A 24,813-nucleotide genomic window follows, 5' to 3' on the forward strand; every position below is an offset into this window, starting at 1 on the left:
TCTATTCCATGAGCTATTTTTATTTATTTCCATTTTAGCACCGAATACAGCAACTAAATACTATTTATAATACATACATAATACTGATTGTTATAATCGCTGCACTTAAATGATTTACAACGGATAGAACTGGGTTGCTGCAGATGACTGGAGTTCGATCTGAGCCATTTTAAATTGAAGCCGTTGCACCCATTTTAGGAGTAACAAGTTGTGCACGGGGCCACAATGTGGGGACGGGAACTCGATTTCATGAGAAGTATGGCCTCCTCCTCCTACACCCCCACCGTCTTTCCGACCAGTATTTGGAGGTGGATAACCCATGCACGCCTGAAGCCTCACGTTTACATGAGATGGCAGCTATAAATTTATGAAAAAATTAGTGTAACAAGTTCAACCAGAAGAATAATAATAGAATAAACATGTATTGTAATACATATACTCAAACGTAGTGGTGGAGGAACAAGTCGCATATACATATACCTGACTAGAATGTGCAAACAGCACAGGACTCCAAAGTGGTAGAAGACGATTAAAAACGGATGAATTACATTCCAACAGAGATTCTAACAAGCTGAGAAAATGGAGATTAACCATTTCTGCCAACTGTAAATATGTATCAATAATTATTTCACATGATAAACCAACACAACCATGTATGTGAACGTAGAGGTGTAATGTACCCATACCACTTTTGAATGTGAGATCAGTTGAAGAATGGCTGGAGTAACTTTTCCCCAAAAGTCAGTTAAAATATTTGATGCCACATTAGCCGGATCATTAGAACTCGACAATTGGGCAGAAGGACCAACTTGTTCCAAGTAAATTGTCCAAACCTGACAGAGGATGAAGGCATGGAAAAGTGCCTGCAATATTGACAAATGTGTGAGACTGCACTTTTAAATTACACAGGATTACTTCAACAACCCTCCTCCTCCCTCTCCAGATAAACTAAAAAACGCTTGTCTACCCCCACCACTACAAGAGAAACTCAACTGTGATTTGTGTGGTGCTGTTTTAACTACACAAACTCTTGCGGAACATATGAATGTATATATTTAATGTTGTTATTATTCAACAAAACCTTATCGCTAATAATGTGCTTGATATTAATTTGCCTAGATTAGCCATTACTCTAGTCCCAATGCACTAGCCTGTGATCTTTGCCCTTGAACTTTTCAAACAGTTGTAATCATGAAAAATCACCGATCCCGAAACGAAAAAACTGTTAGTTGATTATCGTAACATTACAATTTAGTTTGATGAAATAAATCGATCATTAATTATTAATTATTAATTAATTATTAATCATGACTAAATAAGGCTATAAAATTTTTGAGACCGTAAAACACACGCTTACCGACATATGCAGCACAGATGCCTTTGACTGTTCCGCGAATCCTGTCATAATTACGTGAACGTGGTCAGCCACGTGACACGAGGCTTCTAGCGGAATTGGCACACAAGTTACGGTCGTATTTTGTCCAAACATGGACGTGTGAGTCAAAGATCCAAGCAACAACCAGGACAAGACTCGAATGTGTGCTACGCAATCCAGAAATTCCTTTGGTCTAACAGGACACATTAATTGAATATCTTGAATATAGCCATGCCATGTTGTTAGGTATAATATTTTGAAATCTGGCTGTACCCTTGCTGAATTGCAGAAGGAGCGTTGTACAGCCATGGAAGATGCCTACCGATTGCTCGATTTTCTCTGCTGTTGCCTCGAGAAATCTCAAGCGCAATGAATTGCGAAATTCCTCCTTTGATGACCCCTGAAATTAACATACAATAATTTAGCATTAATATTAACACTGCAATGTAAATTATACATTGGTCGTGTACAAATATACCTCCAAGAGTGTCATCATTTAGTCCACATCCGATTCCCTTATAATTGCTCTGCACAAATTTGTTCATATAATACATTTGTTCAATATATTACCATTTCTACGTGCATATTAGTATGTGGCTAGCAAGATTTTTAAGTATCTACCTTAATTTTGCTCAAAGAATGAAAATCGGCCAAAAACTCGAGAGAATCCGTCAAATGTTGACGCATGCATTCTGCAGCTCCCGTTGCAGGGAGTGAAACAGGGTCACCAGATCCTTGGAGTTTTGTGTATCCTTCCACATAAGGAGCAAGAGATCCACCAGCATCCTAGAAAATCATTAGTATATAATACAGCTGAATAATGTGCTTATCGAAAAATATTAAAAGCAATAAAATTTACCTGCAGAATAAACGTTACCAACATCAAAAAATTACAATCTGGTATATTAGACTTGAACTTCATGGCTTGAACAAGTTCGATGACGGAAACGCGAGTCAAAAACATTTTTTCTCGTTCCTGCAATTTATTTATACATAATGAATATGTATTTATACCAGAAGCCATACCGATGAAAATATATGTGAGGTGTTTGTTCTTACTCTCAAGAACCCACGATGGCATAGATGACAAAGATCCGTCAGCACGTGATGTCTTAGGCCAACATTTCCCAGAGCAAAACTTAATATTCTTGAGAAGGGATCCAAGATGCTCTAAAAATATGACAGGATTAAGGCGTATATCTAACCATGTAATTTCACGACACGACATGCACGACAGATCATCACCATTATTATCACTTTGTTGATACCTTGAATGCAGCAATTCCAGGTAATCGCAAAAGGCAAGCCATCGTACGCAAAATGCCTACCACTCCGGTTCCACCTTGAATTAGAGGGAGTATTTTCCTCAGAAATGCCTCAAACAGTGGAATTACGGAAGTCCAAGTAACTGACGCAGCTTCCAGCGGAAGACATTCGAGATACACGGCCATATTTTCAATTACATCTGGAAAAGAAATAAGTGATGATTACGCAACGTCACAGTTAATATTAGCAATGTTATTGATATTATAATTTACGGGCGACAGTATCCATTATCAAAGATTTTCGGGCATTAAGGGCTTCCAACAACATTTGCAGAGGAGCCACAGGATTGAGTTCAGTAAAGTCCGTAAGTGAAACAGTTATAGACTTGAAGACATCTAATTTTACACGATCTGCTGGTATAACAAATTAGCTTAAGATATTGTTGAAATACATAATCTTAACCTTTTTAAATAATTGTGACCTGGAAATTTTGTTTGAAACAATTGGACAAACACGCCGTAAGGGGCCAATTGGTGAAGAACACATCGTAAGAATTGATGAGCAACACTGGAGACTCCTCCAGGTGTGGCAGCCGAGGTTTCCGCTTGCCAGGCAAATAATGGTCGTAGCGCAATCCTTGAATCAGCAGCAATCCGAAATAACAACGATAAATCCATAAAAGTCCCCAAATTATAATTATAATCACAGTATTATAAATACCTCGTGACAATTTTGAGTATTTCTGGCATCAGTGGTGCAGCTAATCCAGGTTCACGATGAATGAACGTTTCAAGAGCAACCAGACATAAACCAAGTTCCTCATTTGTATATGTTTCAAGAACAACGCCACATTCGCCACATCGGTCTTGAACAGTCTGTTAGTTATTAATTTATAACGTTCCATGCTCCACTGTTATGTTCATATTTACATACTTAATTAGTATTAAGTAATTTGTACTTTATTTACCTCGTCCCCAATTCGGAGACTGCTTTGACGCAAGTTGTGCATACGAGCATGACCAGATTCCAAACGAGGACTAACAATATTAATATGTGTAAATTGTTTGTTTATAAATATTGTATTTGTTAGATATTCGTATAGTAATATGTCGAAACGTACACAAATCCCACAGATTTAGACGCATCATGTATTTGCTTGGAGCCCCCGTTTGCGTCCCCTTTAAATGTAGCGTTGTTAGATCCGTCTACGGTTTCACTAACATGCGGTTGCTTTACTAATTTCTTGGGTGACATGCTTCTCCCAAAACTCTGCATTAAATTAGTTAAAATGGTGGTCAATTAAATATAATTCCATTCGGTTGTAGAAATGGAAGGATTATTATTATGCAAGAATATTACATCACTCTGATGCAGAGCTTTTGAGTATTCTTCCATTTTGTAATTTTTGTCATCATACTGGTCTCGTCCTGGATTTCGGTCCATTGCACTTTCATCCACTCGAACCTGCGGTCCTATAAACCATCATGGATAAGTTTAATTTAATCACTCATAAGAATCATATGTGCATATGCAACTATTAGATTTGAAAGATTTCTTTAATATACCCAAAGAAATCATGTTTCCTAAAGCCATCGACGATTCCTGAGATTCGTACGAGTTATCGTACTCGCTAACTCTGCCCGTCATCTTCACCGTGGGAGAAAGTGGTGGTAAGTTGAATGCCCCGATGGGTAAAAGTCTTTCCAGTGGTGGAGCTGGAATCTTTGCTATTTGGAAAGCAGCTTGGACACTAAGATGCCAAGGAAAATCCGCCTTGACCAACGCCGATGCCACACCACCACCACCACCACTTTTACTGCTTGTACTTGCTCCAGAGGACGACGATTTCGAATCCCCTCCATCCCCGTGAAACCAAGACTTTGATTTATCCGAAGAGGCAGAGAGTGGACCAGGGTCGACTAACTTTGGACTATCTCCGTGCACCGTGACCTGCTGAAAAGATTGGAGCTGATCGACAGTTTGGAATTCTTTGTCTTGGTGAACGGACGATTGAACAATTTGTGCAGCACTGCTGTCAATCACAACGAGGTCGTGGAAAGATTTCTGCAAGGATAAGCAAAATTGTAAACAATAGACACTGTGAAAATTAAAACCTACAGTGTGCAGTGTTTATATAGCCCGAGTCAGGGACAGAGTCCTCTTCTAAATGTTTGTCAAGTGACCGGTACCAACTACTAATAGTAGTTGGTACCGGTCATTATGGGAAAATTTTTGTCGATTGCGAATTATTCGCAATCGTCGCTGCAAAATTGCAGCTTCTTTAACCAATTCCAAAAACCCCACTGGGTCCTCCTGTGCAAAAAAAATCTTAAAGTTTACTTTACATTTATTAAGCTAATCTAACCCTGCATGACCACGCCAACTTTTAGTCGTCTACGCCCGTTTTCCAAACCAGTGGGGGTGACCAGTGTGTGCAAAAAGTCAGCCTTTTAGCTATTTGTTCCTATTTGCCTATTTGCCTTTTTGCGTGCCTTTTTGAACTGTATAGAAAACGCAATGAATAGCTTTCACTTTAATTTTATTTCTTCTCATCTCGCCAATTCAAGTATGACCAATTTCTCGAATATCAGTTACCAATTTTTAAAATAGCTACTTTTAGTGGTAGAAACGGTATGGGTCACCCCCTAGGCTACTCTGGTTCCACTTTGTTCGCTTTTAACTTGATATACTTCCATACGAGACCATTAAGTATCACCATACCGAATTTCATCTTTTTAAGACAATTTATAAAAATCGGTATGGGCCACCCCCTAAGATCGCTCCACATAAAAATTTTACTAATTTAACTTCATATTATTTCATTAGGAGCTATTAGAAACGTCAATGGCAAATTTCAGCTCAATTAAATGATTTTCAAAAATCTGTATGGGTCACCCCCTCGGGCCCCTCCAGATAAAAAATTTGACCAATTTCATTTAATGTTCTTCCTTAAACCCCATACGCAACCTATCTACCAAATTTCAACTCGATATGACGATTTTGACAAATCAGTATGGGTCACCCCCTCGGGTCTTTCAAAATGAAATTTTTTCCAACTTAAATTCATACTCTTTCATTAGACACCATTAGCAACCTCAGTGCCAAATTTCTGCCTTCTATGACAATTTTGAAATTTTGATGCATAATACCCCATCCACCTATATGACCCCCACTGGTCAACCACTTGACCGATTTCGCCCATCTTCGAACTTAACTCCTCATTTGCCCCATACTACATGTGCACCAAATTTCAAGTCGATAGGATGAGTTTAACGAGAGTTATCGTAAGAAGGACAGACGGACAGACGGACGGAGGGACGGACGGACATGATGGTTCCATAAGCCCTGACTCGGGCTAAAAAGTACAAGTGTACACAAAATATTGCCAACAATTACCATTTCACCAGAACCATGTGATTTTGGCGACTCTGGTATCGCCGCAAGTTCTGGTTCAATTTCATCTCCATCATCCTGTGACGACCTAAAGTGCAGCAGTGAAACATGCTCAATGTTTTATACTTTAATAGAATTTACAAGATATTTCGGTAAAGCTGACAATATTAGTCTCACATTATTTCAAAAGAGTCGGTTACTCCAGGAGTCGGTGCGGTGGTCGACGTGGTTGGTTTCTTTACAAATTTTGTGCTCGTAATGCTCCCAACACTTTTCCTGTGTTCTTTCTTAAGGCTGAAACTTGGGGATACGTTCTGAGTACTATGTGGAGTTGTTGGAGGTGTTTCATGCTCTGTGATGTGCTCGAGGTCAGCATTCGCAAGATTTCCTCTGCTTACTTCTAAAATATTTAAATCCGCAATTAAAATATTAAATATCTTTCCGTCAACAACGAAAATGTATTTTAGAGCACACCCATAAGTAAAATAACTACTTATAAATATGTAAACTTCACCTCTGGAGCGAGCATTTGGCTCGTCTAGTATAAGTGTGGATGGAAGCGGTCGACATCGATGCTCTTGGTAGTTGAGGGTATTGAGAACTATTCTGATTACGGTCTGAACCTGGCTGGATAATGGAAGAACGCCATACTCGTACTACCCATACATCAAAAGTGGCTTCATTGTATGATTACTTAGAAATTCTCCGCCAATTAAAGAAAACTATGCATACCTTATAAAGTATTACAATCAAGGAAATCAACCAATGTCTGCGAACATGTGGTTCAAGAAACCAAAGCGAAAATGAAGGGTGCATTCTTGACCCAGCACTTTTATTTGGTGCTGGGCAGTAGTGTAACACAGTCAATGAAATTGGTAGCATAGTTGCTCCCACTCGGAAGTTTTGATCTACAACCTGAGGAAGATTTGAAACTGGAACACACAAGGTGAAAATTAAGTCAAATATGAGTTTTCAATACTCATAAGAAATGGGTACATTAACGCAAGAACCTTACTCCAAGAGTTAAATATGGCTGATGATCTGACCCGGCTGGGTGTAAGGAAAAATGCCTTTTCTTGTGGATTGTATCCCAACAACATTGTGACATGCCGTAAAACGGCTGTTTGTGTCCTTGCTAGTGATTTATTTTCACTTGGAATTGGCTGTAGGATCAAAATTTGGAATAAATTAAAAATGACCTTGGATTAAATGGCAGATGAGGAAAATATTATAAATATATATGCATATATTGTACCCCACGGTTATATCGGGACAAAAATTGCATAAACAAGAACACGAGTAGGTGAATTGTTTCCTTGTCGGATTCTTCTACCTCCACAATTCTGTGAAAAATCCCAGCCAAGTGGCTATCTTCCCCAGCAAGCAGCCCATGAATATGACCCTCTGTATTTAAAAAGTTACGTTATTCATCATGGTGTTATGGCTTGTCAGTACTTATCTACGTGCATCATGATAGAAAAATAGAAATAAAAAGAACATGTACCAACGCCATGACGCGACCCTTTCCGTTTCAACGCAGGTGCAGAGGATTGTCTGCAATATTGTCGATCTTTTTCATTTTTCTGGAACCCTGCAGGAGCAGACATGGTTCTTTTGTACGGCCATTTAGTTCCAATGCTCGAGTATAATGTTTTATGCCCGTGGTTTGATTCGCCTTTACTTAGAGAATCCTAAGAAAAGTATTTGCATCTAATTAAATATAATGTACAATTTAACCAGACATGATAAACCTATGTACCTGAACTCTACCAAGTTTTTTAATAAAATGGTCAAAACTAGAGTCAATGTGCCTCGCGTCTGAAAATCGTCACAAACATACATAATTAACTACTTATTCAATGTAATGCATGGTGAGTGGGGAATTACCTTTGGAGTAGGAAACGTCACCCATTCTCTCTAGTGTAATTTGAGCTTCTATGAACAAGGTGTCGAAACAATTTAAGAAAAAGTCCCAACGCAAAATTTTCCGGTCACTAACAGAGTTTATGAGGAGGTAGAGCGATTGTAGGATTACTGAAATATGCAATGATCAACATTGATATCTTGTCAGTCATTAAATAATAACACTTTACTCACCCGGACGATCAATGATTACCGAGTCAAATTGTGATTCCAAACAATACATCAAACTCTACGTTAATAATAATTAAAATACTATGTAAATACACATACGACAGTTTTACATATTATATGCCCAACTGAAGATGCCAAGTAATTATCGAATCACGAACCTGCAACGCTGAATCATTTATAGTGCCGAGGTACAAAGCTGCCCTTTGAGCCACTGAAACATGGGGGTCGTCCAGAGACGAGATTGTGTAACAAAAGGCATTAGCCATTGCTGTCTGCAAAGCTTGGCTGCTCTTTACTGGGTACGAATCTATAAATCTGGTAATGGTGACCACACGTTCGACTATGCATAGCAAAAGTTGTATCATAGTATAGGATTATATTGTAAATATGTAATTGTTTTATTAAACTGCCTGCGACTATACCTGCCGTAAAACGGTGTCTCCAATCTGTACTTTGGAAATCTTCTTCAATTTGCTTCCAAAACGTGTCCGCTCCAACAGGAAGCGTAATACAATGTACCAAAATCGGTACTGCATGTTCGCACAACTGTGCAATAAAAAGACAATGTTGAGATAAACTGACCAACTTTAAGTCTGAAAAACGTATGTAAAACTCACCTGGCTGAACTCTGCATCCATCAGTTCCCACAAACTGAATATTTAACAAAATGAATAAATTAGCATTCCAGTTGAGGAACTCTTCCTTCAACACTTGCGTATTTATAAAAGTTATTTGGCTCACTTTTTAATAAGTAAATTTTCTTGGCACCAAATGACAAAGCCACGATGTTCCTTTGCAGCCTTTTGCATCACCTCCTCATGAAGAAACATGATTTTTAAACATTTTAAAAGGTATTCCATCAACTCTGGGTCCTCAATCTCGGGGATTTTCTAAAATTGTAATGAAATAAAATTAGCAGGTACATCATACTCACAAAAAATGAATAATGCAATTTTCCCACTAACCTTTAACAATTCAAAAGTAAATTGCAAATAGGGCGGAAGTTCTTCAATACAAAATTTGAATTTTCCAACCTGTATGAGGTACAATAATTATATACTTATTCTTTTGCTGTTTTATTACTTCTGAAAGTTTCGATTTCAATTTAATTGTACTAACGCTCGTAATCCAAAAATCCTTGTCCGATTCACCACTCAGATCCCCTCCAATTACTTGTTCATCTCCAACAAGCGTTGCGGACGAGGCGATGTGTGCGGTTGCAGATGCTGCAGGTCATCATCGTGCTATTTTTAATAACATAAATACTCTGGAGAGTCTATTCGACTTACCCGTTTCTGACTCTGTTATTGTGACCGCTCTCGCAACTGCTTTCACCACCTTCTCGGATGGCATGATGGGTGCCAAATCCATGTCAGAACAAGTCTCAACCGTTGCCGTTAAAATCTGGATTGTAATATAAATTTTCAATTAAATAACAAATGTAATAATGCACATACGCATATTGCTGTGGTCAAGAAATAACTTTCTCAATTACTTGCGGCATATTAACAATGATTCCTTCCAGACCCATACTTTCGGATTTGGGGGAAATGGACGGCTTCATTTCCGGTTTTACTTCCAGTTTTTGGGGGACTTCTGGGAAGGACTTTGAACCGAATTCTCCATCTGGACTCATCATCGCCTAGAACAATTTTCGAAGGTAAATTAAAAATTTTCGTTGGGGTTTACCTTACTTATTTTGATAACATTACAATGAATAAAAATTATCGAATACTTTCGTTTACTTACATCTGGTGGAATTGCTGAAGCCTTTGGAGCTAATTTTTCCACAATTTCTAACGCCAACTGATACCAAAAAACACAGAAACCACAATACTGACATTCCTGACCGTCTTGGCATGTGTGTGTTCCAGGCCATGGCATTGCCACCATGTTGTGCAACAGTGTCATTGCATCTTTTGCAACCAGGGACTGAAGACCTTTGTGCTGCTCCACTTCCTGAAGTTCCAACTACAATAATAGCGAATAAATACGATATAATTTTTATCACATCTTTGATAAATCATAAGATGTCATCATCAATCAAAGCGGTTTGCTTATAAGTACAAATGTATATTAAATAACCACTATTGGTTTAACCAACCTGTTTTAAAATGATATCCAACATGAAAATAAATGAGGACAGCATGAGTTCGCTTTCCGTTTGTTTTTCAGTGTGCAGAGTAAAGTTATCCTCATCGTCCGACAGAGATGATGCATTTGGCGACTCGTCCTGGCAAATGGCAGCTGCAATATCCGCAAATTATCTCTCAATGTCTGCATGTTAAATATATAAATGTTTCATAAATTGAATCTGAGACTTGCATATACCGATAACATCTTTGGACGCATTTTCGTTGTCCCTGGACTGCGTTGAAACACTACCACGCTTTGGAACTTTTTCAGACTTTGGCCGAATGCCTTCACGGAAGATGGAAAATATAAAGTAGAGTGGAATTACAATTTCCAATTTGGATAGGACCTGTAATGTGTACAATAAAATTAGTGAGTCGAAAACAGGCACATTTAATTAATCAATCGGATATATTATAATTACAACAGTTATATTTAGTTATTTTACCTGTAGCCATCTGAAAATTACAGTTAAAACACGACATTTGTTTACCAACTTAATTGTATATGTATCCTTGTGATAAGTACATATAAAATGGAATACATAATATTTTACTCATGCTAACCTCAAAGCTTGTTCTTTGACTTTGTGTGAAGTCTGATGAAATCTGACAGCAATAAATTGGTACCTGCAAAAGTTTAAGACTTTTTTTTAAATATGCAAATATATATTAATAAATATAACTCACATTTGCCTGGCGTCGAAACCCAACGGGTTCATTTCGGGATCCATCACTTTGCTGATTTACAGAAAATACACAAGTCAATTTCATTCAATTGCAAACTTATTCTGATAAACCACATGTTCAATGACAATATGTATATGATAATTTTACCTCAAAATTATTTTCAACTCTGCCATTTCTTCTTCTGAAACAGAGAATTTCACGCACTTGTAAAGTTGGAGAATCATTGCAAATTGTAATTTACAATTATATATAGTACTCAAACATTTTTCACTCGGACATTTTTTGTAATGATTGGTTTTGATATGAATTGACTAATAAATCATTATTAACTTAACTACATCTGCGTGCCCACAATTAGTGCAAATTGATAATTTACCTGGGACTTCTGAAGCCATTGATTCCATCCAGTTTGGCATTATTTGACTCCATATTTCAGGAGATATTACCTCGTACGGAACAAGACAGAATAGCCGATTGAAACCTTCACGTAGGTGAAATGTACGAGATGAAATTACATCCCTACAAATAAATTCAATACTAATTGTAAGTAAATCTGTAACAGCGTTAAAGGAATTACTCCTAATAAAAAATTATATAATAATAAAACAATAAAAATCAAAAAAATCACGCCTACTGACCAGTGACCACCAACTCTAGCAAAATCCGGGGGATGTGGAAGTAAACACGTGACGAAGGTGTCAAAATTATGTTTGATAATCTTCTTTAGCCATGGACACACCACATCTGTTTTTAAACGTTCTAGAGCACCTGCAGATGGATCTGTAAATCATGCACGTGAAAAAATTGTGGCGTCCCAAATGCTCAATTTTACTTATTGTCTTATTTGCATACCATCGCCAAGATAAGCCGTAGTATTAAACCATTGGAACAACGACGACAATAACCGGCACAAAATATCCTTTGAAATTTCTTCCTCTGCATTAAAGAACCCGACGAGCAGCCAAATTCCAAACCTTCCCATTAGTCGTCGTTCTTCTACAGGAATTGGGTCCGTAAATTCCCCGTCGGTAAAAAGCCGCAGTCTGGTGTTATGATCTTCTTTCGCACCTCCACGAGTTGCCAAAGGCTCAGCTTCCAGAAGTAGGCTGCATTTGATTATTTACAAATTTGTAGTTAGAAAAAAATAAAGGAGAATCCAGTGGCATGGCGCCACCACCATCCTTTACCTCACAATTGCTTCGACATGATAAGTTAGTAACTCCGTGTCTGCATAACTTGGAGATTGTACCGCCAAATGAAAGACGTGGTCAGCTCCTCTCCTATTATTATGTCGGATAGAGTGACACTGTTGGCAAACAAATTAGGGTGTAAATTGGTGACAACAATGGTTAAACAAAAAGGTCTTACCTGTTGGCAATATCTAAGACAAGGGAATAGTAACAGACCAGTTAGTAATTTATCCTAAATGTCCTACACAAAGAGTGAAAGTGTGCATGTATATAATTACAATTAATAATTACCTAATGGGTCGACTTCCATTGTAGCTACAATGGAAGGAAAAAAGGGACAATTTTATTAACATCACAATTACTTCACAAAAAGAACTTATTATGGTAACTAACCTTGCGCATTCGGAGTTAAAACAAATCACACCATTCATGATCTTTTCGGGACCTTGAGACCTGCAATTCTATGAGACATATGCAAAGTCATGAAAGTGGCCTTCCGTAACTGGTAAGTATACATATATTGTACGTTGGAGATACCTTATTGTCACACGTCGTTCCGGTTCTGCTAATGGGTAAATTGACGTCATACAAGTGTTCAATGGCATTTGCTGTAATAGGATTAAATTTTGATATTTATAGATGTACCCACTTCTAATTAGGTGAAGATTACCTTGGATTATATTTGTTTATAAATGTACCTTGCTCACTCTGAAGTCGACTTGCACATTCTTGGCATAAGAATAATGGTGGAGGATTCTCCGGGGCTAGATTTGATGTGCGAAAATTACAATAGGCTCAAAACTATGGAATTCTGGCAAAAAAGACTTACCAAGGGAAATTCCAATGGAGTGGTCATAGCAGACTTTGGTGGCATCGGCTGCAACATTTCATACAATAATAGTAAGGACTCGTTCATAACTATAGGGGTCTGTACAAGTTGCCATACCTAATCCCCCAGTATTGTGCACGCTACACATTTCACTCTTGCACGTTGGAACCTTGTATCCTATATAGTTAATGTTACGTGCATCAATTAAACCAGCTCAATTAGCAGGAAATATGCAAAATTTTTCAAGTTGAATCTAAATTCGAATACTCCTACCAAATTTGAAGGTAATGTTTCTCCTGTCGTAAAGGGTTGGATTGTGGTGAGGCCAATAGTAGACCAATAAGTTGATGGCGACGTTTCTCGCAACCAAACTTCCGTACGCCACGACGCAAAGCAAATCCTTTATCGCATCCCGTTTGTATCTCATCACAGCTTCCAGAATTTGACAATGGTATTCTTAGAAAAGCATATGCATATCTCAGTCCAATCATTTAATAAAATTACAGGTCAAACGGGTGTAAGGCACATGTGCCCGTTTGACCTGTATTGATGTATTTACATATACATGTATGTACATGTAAATACATCAATTGCTACAAAATTTCTAATTTCAACCAACCTGACCCACTCGTGTATTGGAAAACCATCATCAAAACTGCACTGACCGATTGTGTTGAGTAAATCGCTTTCTCTGGATTTTCATCCGTTTTGACTAAGAGTACGAAATAAAAATATGTGAATCTCATTATAAATTGCTGCTGCTCTTAGGAAAAGAAAGTCATTAGTGAAAGTTGTCTACACACTTACAAATCGTAAATGGGAAGAGATAGTAGCATAAGAGGTCCAAAATTTCTTTGGAATGAATAAAATTTTATTAATTAGGAAATGTTAACTTGGCCTTTTCTCCCAGAATAATTAGGAAGCTTAGAGTACGTATATAGCAATGTTACCTCGATGCAGTGATGTCGGGAACGTTCCCAATGAGGCTGTCCGTCATAATTTTTAATAATAATAACACGAAGTTGCCGATCATACTTTTTCTACGTATTCCGGTATGTTTATTGATGAAATACCTGTCACGATGTATGGAAGGGTGTCGATTTGGTCATGCTCCAAAAAAGGGAGAAGGCAAGCAATCGTTTGCAGAATGTGCTGACCAAACGCTGGCACGTACAAAAAAATCCGATAGAATACAATAAATAATTTTAATTCTACGTCTCATCTCTTTGCTCACAAAATATACAAAATTATCTACAAACTTTGAATTCCAAACGTAATTACGGGTGCGGCGTCAATTAGTTGAACAACTACGGCGAACTGCAATACAAATAATCATTTAATTACATAATCATCCGATAGTTGAGCAAAACCAATCGACACAGAATTTGACTTACTAAGGATTTATAGTCCAAGTTAGGAAAAAGTTGCATTCTGGCTGCATCCTCTGAACGAGACTTTAGCATTTCCAACGGAAAAGAGGGAACGTCTTTAAGTACCACTACGATGATCAAATGTACAAAAAGCTTAATAATTTTTGTCAAGAGAACCATGCATGCTGCTTTGAATAAACTTGTATGAATGTATTGGTTAACTATCTTCCTGTATACCTAACAAAGTTTGAGAGAAGTATTTGAGGGTGTTGCTTATGTCGAGCCCTGTGGGAAGAGGCATCACCCCGTTGGTCAACCTGGAATGATAATCGTGAAGGTTGCGGATCTTTGCCGTGAATGCTGCCTGTAACATTATTTTATTAAGAGTACAAATAAGTAAACCTGAATATGAATTAAGACCGACTTTCTACTTACAGCCCTTGTCCCCATCTCTTAGCCCCTTACGCAGTGATCACAATGCAACAAACTCCTTGCTCCCAACAACAAGGTTAATTAGGCACTCTATTCGTTAGTTTGAAATGATTTATACAATTTCAGAAACTTAGGATTAAATTAAGGTATGAATAGACAGCAGACTCTGATGCATGGCACGGATGCATGGTGCAAATGAAATCAGGAACAATAAACGGTTGAACACAATGATAAACAAAAGGGTAATGATTTCAAAAAGACGATTTTGTCTCGATAATGAAATGAAATGAAGATTACATAAAGGGAAAAGGAGAGCGAGTTGACGACGTAGGGCATGGCATAATATCGCATCTGTCAAAAGTGGTCCGACGGATCTTACACATGTCTAGTTTGGAGGATGTGCAAATCGGGTGCACTTGCTGGATATGCAGGATGAGAGAAACACCCGGATTCAGTGTGGAATCGATAGATGATGAAGAAAGAGAAAGTCGTCTCAAAATCTCGAGATGCCCAACTATAAAAACGTGATATGAATATGAGATCATATTCCTTTACCATTTGCCCGGCACACACAGGATTGAATTCTCACGGAAACAATAACGAAGTTTCGAGGTTATTAATCTGGGACGAAGGACAAATTAACCTTTTAAAAACGGATTCCACCAATAAGGTGGAGGGCGATTTCGATCTCTTGGCGACGGACTACACCAATAAGGTGTAGGCCAAATTTTTCGCCTTAGCGACGGACTACACCAATAAGGTGTAGGCCAACTTTTTCTCGTTGGCGACGGATTCCACCAATAAGGTGTATGGTTACAGAATTCCGTTGAGACCGGGCTACATCAATAAGGTGTAGGAAAAAATAAAAATAAAATGACCGAGAAAATTTTCTCAGTTCCATTCTTTCCTCCTTATTTGTCGTTGGTTTTTCTTCAAGCCTGAACTAATTTTTTTAGAGTTTAGAGTTGTAGTTGTAGTGGGGGGAGGAACTCGGAGGAAGTGCATCAGAGGTCACGCCGCGCCCCCGAAAAATTATCCAACATTGGCGCCGCTAATAAATTGGTCGGCGTTGACCTCTGACCTGTATCATGTTGTAAATATGATACAGTTCATATTTTTTTAAAATTATCACAACGTTCTCTTTAGCTAATATATTCGCAATAGTGTCACCACCGATCGGAACAAGTCACAGAACACTGAAGGACAAAATTATAGCTAATAACTTGTTTAAAATATAAAATGCATCCCAAAATCAGTGTCATCAAATTGATGACATGAATGATGACGATTTGTTCGTTTAGTTTATTTTTGTAGTACTATCAAAATCAAATCCGATCTTTTTATCAAAATTAATATCGTGTGTTCATTTGGTTCAGTTGCAATTTCATGTTAAAAATGTATTATGTTCTAATTTTTGTTGTCGAATCAGTTCCAGGTCTCTAATAAATCATAACTGCATCAGTAGAATATTCAAAATCGGTTTGCATTAATTCAGTCCCCAACTGATTTTATCACCGCCCCACAAGTCGGTCTCAATGGTATTCTGCCCCCCAGTAAATCCGCCCCCAAATGCAATAGAAACCATTTTTAATTCCGTTTTTAAATGGTATCCAGGTCAAAATTAATTAGTTTTTATAAGGTTAATAGGCACTGAATCAGTATTACTGATTATTCTGAACGAGTTTGCATTTTGGTGTTAAAATCTAATCATCGCGTATTATATTAACAGTGGACTACTTTCACCTTCCTAAGGAAGGCTTCCTTCAAAAAACGGCAAGTGTGAAGGAAGTTCATTTAAAATATGGACGTTCTTGAACCACTCCCAAATCCCGTCCAGCACTTCAACCAGGAGGAGGATGAAGATGAGTATGGCAATAATGAAGCAAGTGGCCAAGTCACGAGATCTCGTCGCGACTTTTTATCATCGCCAACTACACATTCTTGTGAAATGAGTGACACGGAGGATCTCTGCAACAATTCTATGACCTTTTTCGACACCGAGGAGGATTTTCTCACTAAACGACATCTCATTGTCAATTATCTTCCTCAAACGTTCACGGACGCTGAGTTGTATAATACCTTCAGTCCTTTCGGACCTCTAGATAGCGTCAGAATTATGAAGGACAGTGAAGTAAGAAAAAACTATATGACAAAAGTAAAGATTTTATTAGTATCGTGTTGCATGTATGTATGTTTCATTTCAGACTGGATACTCTTTTGGATTTGGTTTCGTCAACTTTACTACCGATGAAGTTGCAATTGCTGCACAACGTGCTATGAATGGCTTCGAAGTGGCCACAAAAAAAATCAAAGGTTGATATATTTTTATTTCCCAGTAAATAATACGTGATCCCCAAACTTAGCAAGTTAAGTTTAGTTTAAATTCAGTGTGACTAACTGTGTTTATGTTTTTTCTCCATAGTATCCTTTGCTCGTCCACCCTCTGACGACATCAAACACACTAATTTATACATCACGAACCTCCCAAGAAATATCACAGAACCAGAACTATTGAACATTTTCAAACCGTTTGGACCCATCATTCAGAAGAAGTTGTTACGTGACAAATATACCAATCTGCCGAGAGGTGTGGCGTTCATCAGATACGAGAAGAGAGATCAAGCTTCAACTGCAATTATGAAGTTGAATAACTGTATTCCTCCTGGATGTGCTGAACCCCTACGTGTTCGACTTGCTGAGGATCATGGAAAACAAAAGGCAGCCTATTTATCTGGATTTCAGGCTGGTATGATGGTTCCAAAGCGCAGCAGTAATAACAGCAATAAAAATGGAAAATGGAAGGCTGGGAGAGGAAAGAGTCGGAGCAAGAACAACAACACTACGACAAAGAGCAGACAGTACTCTCATGTTCGCAAACAACATGATAATAATTAGCTGTAAAAATGAAATTTCAACTGATTCTCCCTTTTAACCAACTGCCATTAAGTGTTTGAACAATACGTGTACATAGTAATTCATACTGATGATTTACGAATTAGAAATGTAATTGGATCATGATGATACGTATATATATATATTTTATAATAATTTGTGGTATTTCATGTGTCCGTCACTTACATATAAATTGTAACAAAGAAAGCTTAAACTTATGTAGACAAATACAATTTAACAAACCTAATATTCAATGAGATGAGTGAGGAGTAATTGTTTTACTATATGCGGCCGGAGTTCTTAGTTGGGTGGCTGCATGTGTTAATTGAATGGAAGCGTCAGGATGAGTTGAAGTTGATACCATGCATTCTCGTTCCAAGATCTTTAAGCAGAGAATGACCATTAGTTAACTAAATCAATTATATGTTTTAAAAACAGATTGTTATATACTTGAGCCACAGATTCCAAAATAGATTCAAATCCAATAGCTAACGCCCATCGGCGAATTCGATTGAGTTCCTGCATACGTAAACGAGTTAAATTTTATAGTTTACACACAACCAGTGAACAAATCTGGTGTTACTCACTTTATAGAACGCGTTATTCTTGTCTGGCAATTTTTTGCAATTACGCAGTAACTTGACCATGTCATTGTTAACTTGATCCGGAGTTATCCACACTAAATTTACCAAGTTTACAAAAATCAGTCTGACAAGCAACTTTAATTTAGAAATTACCGGTTGGAGATCCTCCATAACTCTTTTTTTCTGGTGGCTTAACAGGAAATGTTGGTACAGTGGGGATAGATCGATTCGTCACAAATTCCTCAAGCGGTCTGTGCATACATACATACGTATACAATCGGTAAGGTATATGCATATCTAATTAATTAATCAGGTTTGTTGATTACCCGAGAAGTTGCATATTTCCCAACCAAGGCACAACATCGGTTCCTGCATAATTAGTGTTATTTCAGTCAATGCACACTAGAAGCTATAAGCAAAATAATTAAATGTACCTGGGGGTAGGATTGACAGCATAAGGTTAGATTTCTTCTTGTTGTCTGTCCAGATACAAAATGATCACTTTAACATCAAATATTAAGTGGTCCTAACAATCTTTCCACAAACAAACAGCTTGCTTGTGAAGAAGCTTGAGCATTTTAACAGTAATTGCAATTGTTTCATGATATGGCAAACGGCAAAGCCAATAGGACTACAGTGTTATTTATCGTCCAACCGAAATATATATGTTCAACTTATTTGTTACCTTACCCTGCCATGTGTAAATGAATCCGTACCAATTATTTCCAACCTCAACCAGAGCGCATTTGTTATCCACCTGCACAAAAATTAAATAATTACAAATATTTTATTGGTGTTAAAACCTTAGCTATCTAATTAAATTGTTCATACTTTTAATGCTCCGTGTAAAAGAACACAAAAGTTGGGTGTTTTCCCATCAATGTCCTCTTCAGAATCTTCAGATTTCGAGGATGGAAATGTACAATCTACATAATAATAATGCATTAAAATCGCTTTAATATTTTAAAAATTTGGATCAAACGCAAACATGATTTTACAAAATTACCAGACTTGAGGGGAAGAAGTAAATGCCGGGAGTGCGCAGCAGGACTGGATAAATCATTCCCTTCAATAAACCCGACAATATCAATGGCTTCAGAAAAGTCGTATCGTTTTTCATCAGAACGGGACTAAATAAATGAATACATAAATTTTATAAGTCCTATCTATAGAGAAATTTTAAAAAACTCACCACGAAAGGTTGGGGAGGAGGACATAGTGTAATTTTTGAAACCAAGTTGCCACAACGAAGAAATCCTTTATATGGGGTAAAGTCCTTTGCACACAATTTTGACAACGCGCTGCTACATCCCTGCACAAAAGAACAAAAAGTGTTTATCATTTTTCAAGACACCTATCATGGATTGAACGAGCATGGCTGATAAATATGTTAACGAATTATTATTAAGTACGCACCTTTGATGTTAAGTGATTTTCGGGAAAGTAGACCATTCCGTCTCCACAAGTGACATCAATCAATCTCTGCAACATTTGACATCCTTCTGTATAGTTCTTTTCCCCAGTATCGCCTACATATATAAATATTAAGAACAAAGTATCAAACTTTATTTAAAATAAGCATAAAATGCTAACTTAAGGTGATAATATTCATTTTGGCAGGGAATGGGAAATGTTTCGCAGATTTTATGGCGTCCTTGAGGCATCCAGGCCCAAAACCCCCAGAGCCATCAGTAATAAGGAGAATCTGGATTTTTTTACACATCAAGCACATAGTCAATTAGACGTGAGAAATTGATATTTTCGCAAGACTACAAATTTGTACGTGCCTGCACAGGAACAGTGGTGCCCCAAGTATCTATAACTATTGTACTCACTCCACTTAGCATTGCCTCATAATTAGTACAGTCATAAGTTGATATAGAACTCAATTCTCCCCGAATTGCATCCAAGTCTCTGTCAAAGGGTGTAATGATTTCAAATAGAGTAGAGAAAGTTATCTGTAACAACGGAAAGAAACGCGATGGTTATACAAAGTCATACATATGTATGTGATGATCCAATATGAACAAGTAGTGCAACAATTAAAGAAGAATTCATACCAAAGTAACAAATTCTAATTTGCAGTGGGTTGAAATGTGTTGCAGAAATTGATTGATGACTTCTATAGCAAGTGTTCGTCTGGTAGGAATCTCATCTTCTGGAGTATCTGGAGCTGCAGCACTGGGCACAGGTCGACACATGGACAAAGACACGTCTAAAACAATCACTGTCGGCATTTTCCTCTCTGATTTCTAAAAAAATATTTGTATGCAAATGAAATTAGTTAATTCGCATAATTACTTATATAATACTGTTATCAATATTATTAGTGTTTGTTATTTAGTGACATGTGCATATTTACGCATTAATATAAATGCTGCTTCCATTCACAACAAACAGCACTTGACATCTGGGATTCCCCGATCCCATGGAATATGCCCAATGTTTCAAAACAATTCAAGTTATTATGAAACTTTTATCAATCAATACTATTTTAATACGCTTCTGTACGAGCGACATTTATGTGGGAATTACTTTCCAGTTATTTACAAGTTGTGATTTAAAACTCAATCAACAATGACTATTGACTTATTCACATTGCACATCGATACGTCTCTTGTGTTGATATTGATATGCGAAGTATTATAATGATATTGATTTAATGTACTAATTGCAATGACCCTGTTTATAACTCATAAAACATGGGAATGACGAATGCACAGCAGTAAATAGAGTAGGTGAACATTAATTAGCATTTTGCAATGAAATAAATCATATTAAAACAGAAGAAGATGATGGACAGTTTATACATCCGAGGCTGTCTGTCTGCATATTACTGTAAATTGCCCAACCTCATACGCATAGTATGAGTAATTATGAACTTGAACATGTTGGCCCAGCATGGATGCAAGCCGCAGATAATCTAATCAGCCTGTGATCAGCATAACCACAAATTATAACTTGCATCAGTGCTGAAAAAGGTCAATCATATGAACATACATACACCTTTATTCCTTGGTAATACAAGTGTGGTTGTGTCACTGATGTCCAGCACGACTATAAAAAGATACGGACAACTCATAAACCTCAACAGTCAGTTTCTCAATTAACATTTTTCATGTGACCTGTGAGCTTTGATTAAATTACGTATACAAAATTTTAACATGTGGAATTATTTTACATATCAAACAGGGTAACGTTATTTGTGTGAGTCATTAGTACCACATTACAAAAAAAAATAATTTCAGCATCTTAATCAACATATGTCATGAGAGTCAAGACGAGTCGTGGTCATCGTACCACTACTTTTAGCAAGAAGTGTCATTTTTAGTTTCTCTCCAGATAAGTGAACCCTTCCTTATACGTCAAGGAAATTCCTTTCGCAGCTCGTACCACATATTTACATCGTATTTGCCTTATATATGTATCACATTGTTTCTTATTACATAAAATGGAGTAATCTTGAGGAAACAGTGATCATTTCGCAAAAGGCACCATCCTCGGTCGCCAATTTTTTAACGCAACGTAAACTATTCTAAGTTCTTAACAAGTGTGACACAAATAGGAAACCAATTTTCTCGCAGTGACCATGAGTTGGTTGAAAAAAGTAACGGTTGAACCTGCCATGTTTTTAGTGAGTAGCATTTTATCTACTTACCTATTAATCGATCTGCACCTCATGCATATCTATGTATTCAGTCAACAAAATTACTTGCATAAGAAACGGTTCAAATAGTATACAATTCCTTCGTTCTAGCAACAAGCTGGGGATACTCTCACCTACGTCATATTTCAAAACCTCTTTATTGATAAGGTAATCTACTTATTATTAAAATTAATAGATAAATTGATGTTGGCAAAATTTGTCAGACAATTGACGTAGTTTATACTAATACTTGACTCATTTTTGAATTAGATCTGCAAAGTACAATTAAAATACGATGACGCAGTTTGTAAATTTTACGAGTCTGTGAACGGTGAGCTAACTCCAGATCAGGAATGGTTGAAACCAATAATGAATCAAATTCAGGTGGGAACAGGTTATCATACAATATGCTTGAATATTCTTACTTACTTAATAATTAAATGCCAAGTAAACTGACATTTTATCGTTTAGGAAAAATCGTCCAACTTCCTGCTTTATAATTCCCTCGTGGAGAATTCACTGCCGGTGCTTCTGGTCTTATTTCTGGGCGTGTGGAGCGATTCGACGCGGAGGAGGAAGCCCTGTTTGATGCTCTCACTCCTCGGAAAACTCTTCCGGTCGATTGGACTCCTTGCCAATGCCTATTTCATTCACTGGGACCCCGTCGTCCTTCTCTTCATGGTCTCACTTCCGCATAGTATTGGGGGAGCAAATGGGGTATACAGCCAACCGCCTCGCACAATAATTTATTCGAATCGTTATTTAATCAGAACTTTATTATTTGATGTTGAAAATGTGTTTTTAGGTGTTCCACATGGCTGCATTCAGCTACATCGCGGACTCGAGCGTTCCTCGGAGTCGGACGTGGAGACTGGGTGTGGCAGAAGCTTGTTGGGCCCTTGGTTCACCCGTTGGGCTATTCTTGGGAGCATATCTTTTCGAAATGGGCGGTTATCTATGCGTCTTCTCAGCCGCAGTTTGCTTCCATGCCATCTCGGTCATCTACACGGGATTCTTCCTGCCAGAAGTCCCACAACCCAAGGTGTCCGTCTATTCCATAGGCAAGTATGGCTACGGCTCCTATGGCACCATCACCGACGCCATCCCCTCCAGAATTAGGTGCTTCAGTGAAAACGCCAAGACGGACTTTGAATCGGGATCGGATGAAGCAGAGTCCTTGGTCAATCCGTCCTACTATCAAAATGGTGACCAGAACACCCTGGTAGCACCACCTCCACCTTATCAACAGCTCCCACCCCCACACTATTATCACCAACAACAGCCACAGTGTAACAACAACATTTCCATGTCTGTGGATCCCTCCGGAGTGAAAGACTTTTTGGTGGGCTCATTACGAGCCATTGTGAAGAAAAGGCCGAATCATACAAGAAAATGCCTGTTGTCTCTTGGATTAATTATGCTGCTCTATGGAATAATGTACCACGGTATGACATGATGTACTCTTTTTGGAAGATTCTCTTTATATAAGTCTGATTGTAACAAATAACAATTTTTATCTCTTGGCTTTTAGGTGAAGTGAACATGAAGTATCTGTTTACGCGGAATAAGTTCCAATGGAGAGAGCAGCAGTTTAGCTTGTGGACTATTTTCGAAAGTTCCGTCGTAGTAGCCGGACTCACATTGGTTTTACCAATATTCAGCAAACTGCTAAAATTTTCAGACCCATTATCCGGAGCAATTGCCGCCATAGGAAGGTTGGCGTCAAGGTTATGCATAGCCCTAGCACCTTCTTCGTCCTTCTTGTATTATGGTGAGATTATACGGCTTTATCCAAGCATAAAACTAGTGTCAACATGTAATCTAGCCAAAAGGTTGCCAAAATCTTTAAAATAAAATTGGTTCATCAATTATAATGCAGGATCTGCCATCGACATAACTGGAGTGATTGGACCTTTGTCCGGACGATCTTTAGCGTCCAAGTGTGTTCTTCGAGACGAGCGAGGTATCTCCCAACTCTTTCACGTTGAATTCAACAATTCGAATTTAACTTGCATTAATTTGAGCCACCCTGTGTTATTTTTTTTCTACAGGAAAGGTTTTCGCCTTTTTGGGATGCATAGAGGCAATTGTCCCATTAATTGCAGGTATATTTATGGTGACTTTTAGTTTAATACCCACCAAAACGATTTGCTTATGATTAGTCAAAAAATTCATGATTTCAGTTCCCTTGTACTCCATGATCTACACCAACACCCTGAGCTCGGCCCCCTCCACCATTTACTTTGTCTCGTGTATTTTGTGTCTCATTATTTTTCTCATATTCAGGTAAATTAGATAATCAAATCTATTAATTAATCAACATCCATTGATAAAAAAACCAAGTGTAAAAGTCGTTGTATACTTCCTAGTGTCCTTTTTATATCGGCCAAGTTGAAGATAATCGAGTTGAGTGGGACGGACACATCTTCGCTGACGGAGCGGCCGGACGGGGAGGCACTGTTCGACCACACCTACCGAAGATTTAGCCTCTCTTAGCGATGCGACCGCTAAATTTCCCTGTCTCAAATTTTATTGCTAGTCTGTCGCATGAATGACAAGTTATTTTGCAATGTTATTTCATATGTCATATGTGATATGTTTTCTAATATTTATCAAATTATTATATTAACTAACAGAGTTATGCTGGTTAATCGAATTTTAGATTTTGTGATGATATTATTGTAGTAAATCACGGAATTATACGAATGATAAAGAAAATGAAACGATAAGATGCTTACCTACGTTCTCGGTCCAATTATTTTCTTCAATTTCTTCACTTTACACTTTGATACAAAATTTCATCAATAAGAAGACAAAAAAATTCCCGGCCCTCCTGTGAAGTACTTGCATTACATTGGGGCATGGTGTAATAAATAAATCGCGATGCTTTGTTCATGAAAAAACAAGTGACAAGAGTTGC

General features: G+C 37.7%; 4 protein-coding genes across 15 annotated transcripts; 2 read left to right on the forward strand and 2 right to left on the reverse strand.

The window, feature by feature from the left end:
* Window positions 1-2: 2 nt before the first annotated feature.
* On the reverse strand, window positions 3-15,393 carry LOC110843544 (protein unc-79 homolog). Of its 3 annotated transcripts, none has more exons than XM_035847208.1 (62): window positions 14,775-15,389; window positions 14,577-14,703; window positions 14,364-14,467; window positions 14,229-14,286; window positions 14,043-14,132; window positions 13,920-13,955; window positions 13,777-13,821; window positions 13,589-13,681; window positions 13,243-13,425; window positions 13,087-13,146; window positions 12,970-13,017; window positions 12,839-12,904; window positions 12,678-12,748; window positions 12,534-12,601; window positions 12,432-12,455; window positions 12,319-12,331; window positions 12,138-12,256; window positions 11,803-12,056; window positions 11,589-11,730; window positions 11,327-11,469; window positions 11,098-11,131; window positions 10,951-11,001; window positions 10,828-10,890; window positions 10,710-10,719; window positions 10,460-10,610; window positions 10,233-10,375; window positions 9,878-10,099; window positions 9,624-9,770; window positions 9,418-9,532; window positions 9,248-9,354; window positions 9,094-9,162; window positions 8,870-9,018; window positions 8,746-8,779; window positions 8,551-8,674; window positions 8,287-8,468; window positions 8,132-8,186; window positions 7,922-8,068; window positions 7,794-7,852; window positions 7,539-7,725; window positions 7,290-7,438; window positions 7,050-7,197; window positions 6,767-6,966; window positions 6,549-6,690; window positions 6,212-6,434; window positions 6,038-6,122; window positions 4,207-4,705; window positions 4,001-4,113; window positions 3,762-3,910; window positions 3,609-3,678; window positions 3,362-3,516; window positions 3,123-3,277; window positions 2,914-3,051; window positions 2,644-2,840; window positions 2,435-2,545; window positions 2,235-2,351; window positions 1,997-2,161; window positions 1,854-1,902; window positions 1,649-1,775; window positions 1,358-1,568; window positions 687-863; window positions 481-603; window positions 3-357 (listed from the first exon to the last, which is right to left on the reverse strand). In XM_035847208.1, the coding sequence occupies exons 1-62, from the start codon at window positions 14,787-14,789 to the stop codon at window positions 115-117; spliced, it is 7,554 nt and encodes a 2,517-aa protein (XP_035703101.1). In that variant the 5' UTR covers window positions 14,790-15,389; the 3' UTR covers window positions 3-114. The 3 variants fall into 3 exon arrangements, with proteins under 3 accessions (XP_035703101.1, XP_035703100.1, XP_035703102.1); XM_035847207.1 differs by having other exon boundaries at window positions 10,454-10,610; XM_035847209.1 differs by lacking the exons at window positions 481-603; window positions 687-863 and having other exon boundaries at window positions 10,454-10,610; window positions 14,775-15,393.
* On the forward strand, window positions 15,248-17,910 carry LOC110842804 (sex-lethal homolog). 9 transcript variants are annotated; one of them, XM_022088621.2, is made up of 4 exons: window positions 15,248-15,383; window positions 16,501-16,902; window positions 16,976-17,084; window positions 17,194-17,910. In XM_022088621.2, the coding sequence occupies exons 2-4, from the start codon at window positions 16,573-16,575 to the stop codon at window positions 17,664-17,666; spliced, it is 912 nt and encodes a 303-aa protein (XP_021944313.1). In that variant the 5' UTR covers window positions 15,248-15,383; window positions 16,501-16,572; the 3' UTR covers window positions 17,667-17,910. The 9 variants fall into 9 exon arrangements, with proteins under 9 accessions (XP_021944313.1, XP_021944310.1, XP_021944315.1 ...); XM_022088618.2 differs by having other exon boundaries at window positions 15,324-15,383; window positions 16,419-16,902; XM_022088623.2 differs by having other exon boundaries at window positions 15,334-15,441.
* LOC110842802 (integrator complex subunit 14) lies at window positions 17,787-24,753 on the reverse strand. Of its 2 annotated transcripts, none has more exons than XM_022088612.2 (15): window positions 24,632-24,753; window positions 20,308-20,499; window positions 20,035-20,205; window positions 19,841-19,952; window positions 19,664-19,776; window positions 19,440-19,559; window positions 19,254-19,377; window positions 19,079-19,173; window positions 18,938-19,004; window positions 18,682-18,726; window positions 18,574-18,616; window positions 18,401-18,498; window positions 18,251-18,342; window positions 18,114-18,182; window positions 17,787-18,045 (listed from the first exon to the last, which is right to left on the reverse strand). In XM_022088612.2, exons 2-15 carry the CDS (start codon window positions 20,482-20,484, stop codon window positions 17,914-17,916), a joined length of 1,458 nt encoding a protein of 485 aa, XP_021944304.1. In that variant the 5' UTR covers window positions 20,485-20,499; window positions 24,632-24,753; the 3' UTR covers window positions 17,787-17,913. The 2 variants fall into 2 exon arrangements, with proteins under 2 accessions (XP_021944304.1, XP_021944305.1); XM_022088613.2 differs by lacking the exon at window positions 24,632-24,753 and adding an exon at window positions 20,610-20,998.
* Window positions 21,228-24,630, forward strand: LOC110842800. The gene is made up of 10 exons (XM_022088610.2): window positions 21,228-21,881; window positions 22,005-22,061; window positions 22,164-22,277; window positions 22,365-22,610; window positions 22,699-23,338; window positions 23,425-23,664; window positions 23,773-23,856; window positions 23,945-23,998; window positions 24,077-24,179; window positions 24,263-24,630. Exons 1-10 carry the CDS (start codon window positions 21,837-21,839, stop codon window positions 24,387-24,389), a joined length of 1,710 nt encoding a protein of 569 aa, XP_021944302.1. The 5' UTR covers window positions 21,228-21,836; the 3' UTR covers window positions 24,390-24,630.
* Window positions 24,754-24,813: the final 60 nt, after the last annotated feature.

Source organism: Folsomia candida, unplaced genomic scaffold, assembly GCF_002217175.1.
Source record: "Folsomia candida strain VU population unplaced genomic scaffold, ASM221717v1 Fcan01_Sc002, whole genome shotgun sequence".
Taxonomy (NCBI): domain Eukaryota; kingdom Metazoa; phylum Arthropoda; class Collembola; order Entomobryomorpha; family Isotomidae; genus Folsomia; species Folsomia candida.

Bases quoted from the DNA above. Each gene is read 5' to 3' on its own strand.
- LOC110843544 (XM_035847207.1), bottom strand. The intron at 12,905-12,969 runs GTAAGTCTTTTT...CATCAAATCTAG, and splicing joins CTCCATTGGAATTTCCCTTG to CCCCGGAGAATCCTCCACCA. The intron at 10,891-10,950 runs GTGAGTTATATT...AAACTTTTGCAG, and splicing joins GGTTTCGACGCCAGGCAAAT to GTACCAATTTATTGCTGTCA.
- LOC110842804 (XM_022088621.2), top strand. From the start codon at position 16,573: ATGGACGTTCTTGAACCACTCCCAAATCCCGTCCAGCACTTCAACCAG. The intron at 16,903-16,975 runs GTAAGAAAAAAC...GTTTCATTTCAG, and splicing joins GAATTATGAAGGACAGTGAA to ACTGGATACTCTTTTGGATT. The intron at 17,085-17,193 runs GTTGATATATTT...TTTTCTCCATAG, and splicing joins GGCCACAAAAAAAATCAAAG to TATCCTTTGCTCGTCCACCC.
- LOC110842802 (XM_022088612.2), bottom strand. From the start codon at position 20,484: ATGCCGACAGTGATTGTTTTAGACGTGTCTTTGTCCATGTGTCGACCT. The intron at 20,206-20,307 runs GTATGAATTCTT...CCGTTGTTACAG, and splicing joins AATTAGAATTTGTTACTTTG to ATAACTTTCTCTACTCTATT. The intron at 19,378-19,439 runs GTGAGTTTTTTA...TCATTTATTTAG, and splicing joins CTCCTCCCCAACCTTTCGTG to TCCCGTTCTGATGAAAAACG.
- LOC110842800 (XM_022088610.2), top strand. From the start codon at position 21,837: ATGAGTTGGTTGAAAAAAGTAACGGTTGAACCTGCCATGTTTTTA. The intron at 23,339-23,424 runs GTATGACATGAT...CTTGGCTTTTAG, and splicing joins CTATGGAATAATGTACCACG to GTGAAGTGAACATGAAGTAT. The intron at 23,999-24,076 runs GTATATTTATGG...TCATGATTTCAG, and splicing joins AATTGTCCCATTAATTGCAG to TTCCCTTGTACTCCATGATC.